The sequence below is a fragment of the Dipodomys ordii genome, unplaced genomic scaffold (assembly GCF_000151885.1).
Source record: "Dipodomys ordii isolate 6190 unplaced genomic scaffold, Dord_2.0 Scaffold69, whole genome shotgun sequence".
NCBI classification, from domain to species: Eukaryota; Metazoa; Chordata; class Mammalia; order Rodentia; family Heteromyidae; genus Dipodomys; species Dipodomys ordii.
The window spans coordinates 2,480,189-2,483,166 of NW_012267285.1; the positions used below are offsets into that span (position 1 = coordinate 2,480,189).

General features: G+C 61.9%; 1 protein-coding gene across 1 annotated transcript in view; it reads left to right on the top strand.

Annotated features, from left to right (window-relative positions):
* Iqsec3 (IQ motif and Sec7 domain 3) overlaps nucleotides 1–2,978 on the top strand; it is a 32,360-nt gene that overhangs the window by 9,317 nt on the left and 20,065 nt on the right. Inside the window, exon 4 of the mRNA XM_013023613.1 lies at nucleotides 2,767–2,976. Within this exon, the coding sequence (XP_012879067.1) occupies nucleotides 2,767–2,976 (210 nt within the window). The remainder of the gene's footprint in view (nucleotides 1–2,766; nucleotides 2,977–2,978) is intronic.

Here is a 2,978-nt window from a genome sequence, read left to right on the forward strand (position 1 = left end):
GGGAGGGAGGGAGGGAGGCAGGCAGAACTGGGGGAATGGCTTGACTAGCAGGTACCTTGTCCAGCAAGCGCAGCACCCTGAATTCAGTCCTCAGCACCGTACTACAGAGCAATGAAACAGCGGATCTAAATCTCATGGGCGCCTGGCGGGACTGGATTAGAAAAGGCCCAGCGGCCTCGTGGGGTTGCTCCCCGCCCCCAGCCCCCCACTGCCCCGGCTTCTGACTGGGGTGAAGAGGAGGCAGCAGAGGATTCTGGGTGGCGCGTGGTTTTCGGAACATAGCATCTCTGAGAGCCTGAAGTCTGCATCCTCTCTGGCCCGCGGGTCCGCGGCGGCTCCCCGGGCCCCCCTCTCTCTCTCTCTCTCTCTCTGAAGCTCCTTCTTCTCTCGGCCCTGCTGTGCTCACCTCAGGGCCTCGGGCAGGGCTCGGTACGAGCGCCCCTCTTCCTCTCCTGTGGCTTCCGCTGCGCGTCCACCTTGCTCGCAGCCTGGTGGCTGGGGTGAAAAGGACAGGGACAAAAGGCCCACGGGGGATGAGGCGTGGGGGACCCCCGTAGGCTCCTCCAGAGAGAGGACTCGTAGTCTCTCCCATCTACACACAGACTGGTGACGAGGGACCGGAAGGAGGCTTGGACAGCTGGTCTACCCCGCTGCCGCGCCTCCCGTCAGCCTATCCAGGGTGCCCAGCGGATGCCCCAAAGCCCTCGATGCCCTGAGTCTCACCCGCCCAGCCCAGAGGAGGCCGCCCCCAGCTCCAGCTGCAGTCTTCCAGCCGGCCCCTCCTACCTAAAGTGCTCATCTGACTGAGCACGGCCCATGTCCTTCCCGGGTGCTGCAGGGTTGAGTGGCCCGGGCAGCGAGCAACGGGGGAAGGCGAGGGCCAAGGCCTCTCCATCGGGGTGAAGAACCAGGGGTCCTGAGGACCCCTAGGGGCCGCCCTGCTCTGGCCATCTGCTCTGCACCAGGTGTGGCCCCTTAGAAAGCCGGGGCCTGGGGAAGATGCCAATGAAGGGAGGGAGGGAGGAGAGCAGGCTGCAAGTGGGCGTGGCCACCAAGAGGGCGTAGCTCAACGGCAGGGGCGTGGCTGAAGGGGAGGGTGTGGCTCGAGAGGCAGGGGGCGTGGCCGGCACCCCCCCCACCCCTGTCCTCCTCCTGATGTTCTGCTCCCCAGCCCAAAGTCGGGGTGCGCTTTGTCAAGTCTGACAGTCTACACCACAGGAGGCCAGAGGAAAGCCAGGCCCTGCTTCCAAGCTGCAGACACAACCTGGAAAGAGAGCGCATGTTCTCGTTAACACTGAGAGGCTCATTAGCCCCAGAACCCCCCCCCCGCCCCCCACCCCCCCCCTCCTCAGCTTCCCCTGGCAGAAGGTGAGCCAGTGCTCTCTTGGGAAGAGTCAAGGCCACAATTACCTGTATGATGCTTGGGGCTCAGGGATGAAGCGCCTATAAACCCAGAGCCTCCTTTCCTCCTTCTCTGTCCTGCCCTCTGTGTGTGTGTGTGTGTGTGTGTGTGTGTGTGAGTGAGTGAATTGGGGACAGATCAGTTGAGTCAGGACACTGGCGATCCTTTGAGTCCTAAGAGAATGGGGTCAGGGCTTCCAAGGGGAAGAGGATAGAACATTGGTTGCAAGCCAAGACCTGGAAGAGACCTGGATCTTTTGTTGCTGTTGTTGTTGTTAATTTCCCCCGGGGCAGAGAAAAGCATTCACAGTAGCCCTGTCCGCACCCGCCCTCCCTGATGAGGCCCAGCCCCGAGACTGAAACAGCGCAGGGCAGTGCCAGGGACGCGGTTAGGTAATAACATCTAGCCGTGGAGGGACAGTGCCCCGTTCCGAGCTGGTGACAAGAGCAGGGAAGGAGGGAGGGGGGAGAGGGGAGGGGGAGGGGGTGGCGCTGATTGGATCAAATGGTGCTGGGCGTGGGCAGCTCGGAGCGTCAGCGCCTCTCAGGAAGTCTGAGCAGGAGAAAGAACAGAGAAGGTCCAGCGGGACAAATGACAGGAAGAGCCACAGAGAAAAGTCAGCGTCAAAGAGCAGCTTGGAGCCTGGGCAGGTGGCTCCGTGGCAGAGCGCCTGCCTAGCACGCATGAAGCCCTGGGTTCGATTCCTCAGCACCACAGACACAGAAAAAGCCGGAAGTGGCACTATGGCTCAAGTGGTAGAGCAAAAGAAGCTCAGGGACAGCGCCCAGGCTCTGAGTTCAAGCCCCAGGGCAGACACATAAATAACTAAAAATCAATTAAAAAATAAAAACTAGCTGGGTGCCAGTGGCTCATGCCCGTCATCCTAGCTTCTCAGGAGGCTGAGATCTGGGGATCCTAGTTCAAAGCCAGCCCAGGGAAGGAAAGTCCATGAGACTCTGATCTCCAGTGAACCATCAGAAAACCAGAAGTGGCGCTGTGGCTCCAGTGGTAGAGCTTGGGTAGCCGTCAGACTGAGGCCTCCCGATGATGACTGCCTCCTGAGTTGCTGGGATTACAGGTGTGATCCACGAAGCCTGGCCTCATGGGATCACTTAACAACAACACCCCCAGAGCAGCCATTGGGGGCTCCCCTCGGCCACACGTTCCTTCCGTCCGCGGTGTAGAATTAATTCTGCTCCTTCTTGGGGTCCCGCCCAGGGGGCCTGACATCTCGGATTATGCCAGGCCGAGGTGATCAGCCATGAGCCCCTCTTCCCTCTCCACCCCCGCGCCTGGGCCTTGGCCCCCGCGACCCCCTCCTGGCCTGCCTGACCACGCCCTTTCTCTCCCGCCCCCCGCTGCAGATTGAGATGCTAGAGCACAAGTACGGGGGCCACCTGGCGTCGCGGCGGGCGGCCTGCACCATCCAGACGGCCTTCCGCCAGTACCAGCTCAGCAAGAACTTCGAGAAGATCCGCAACTCGCTGCTGGAGAGCCGCCTGCCCCGGCGCATCTCCCTGCGCAGGGCACGGGCGCCCACGGCCGCCGAGAGCCTGGCGGCCGAGAGGGCGCTGGC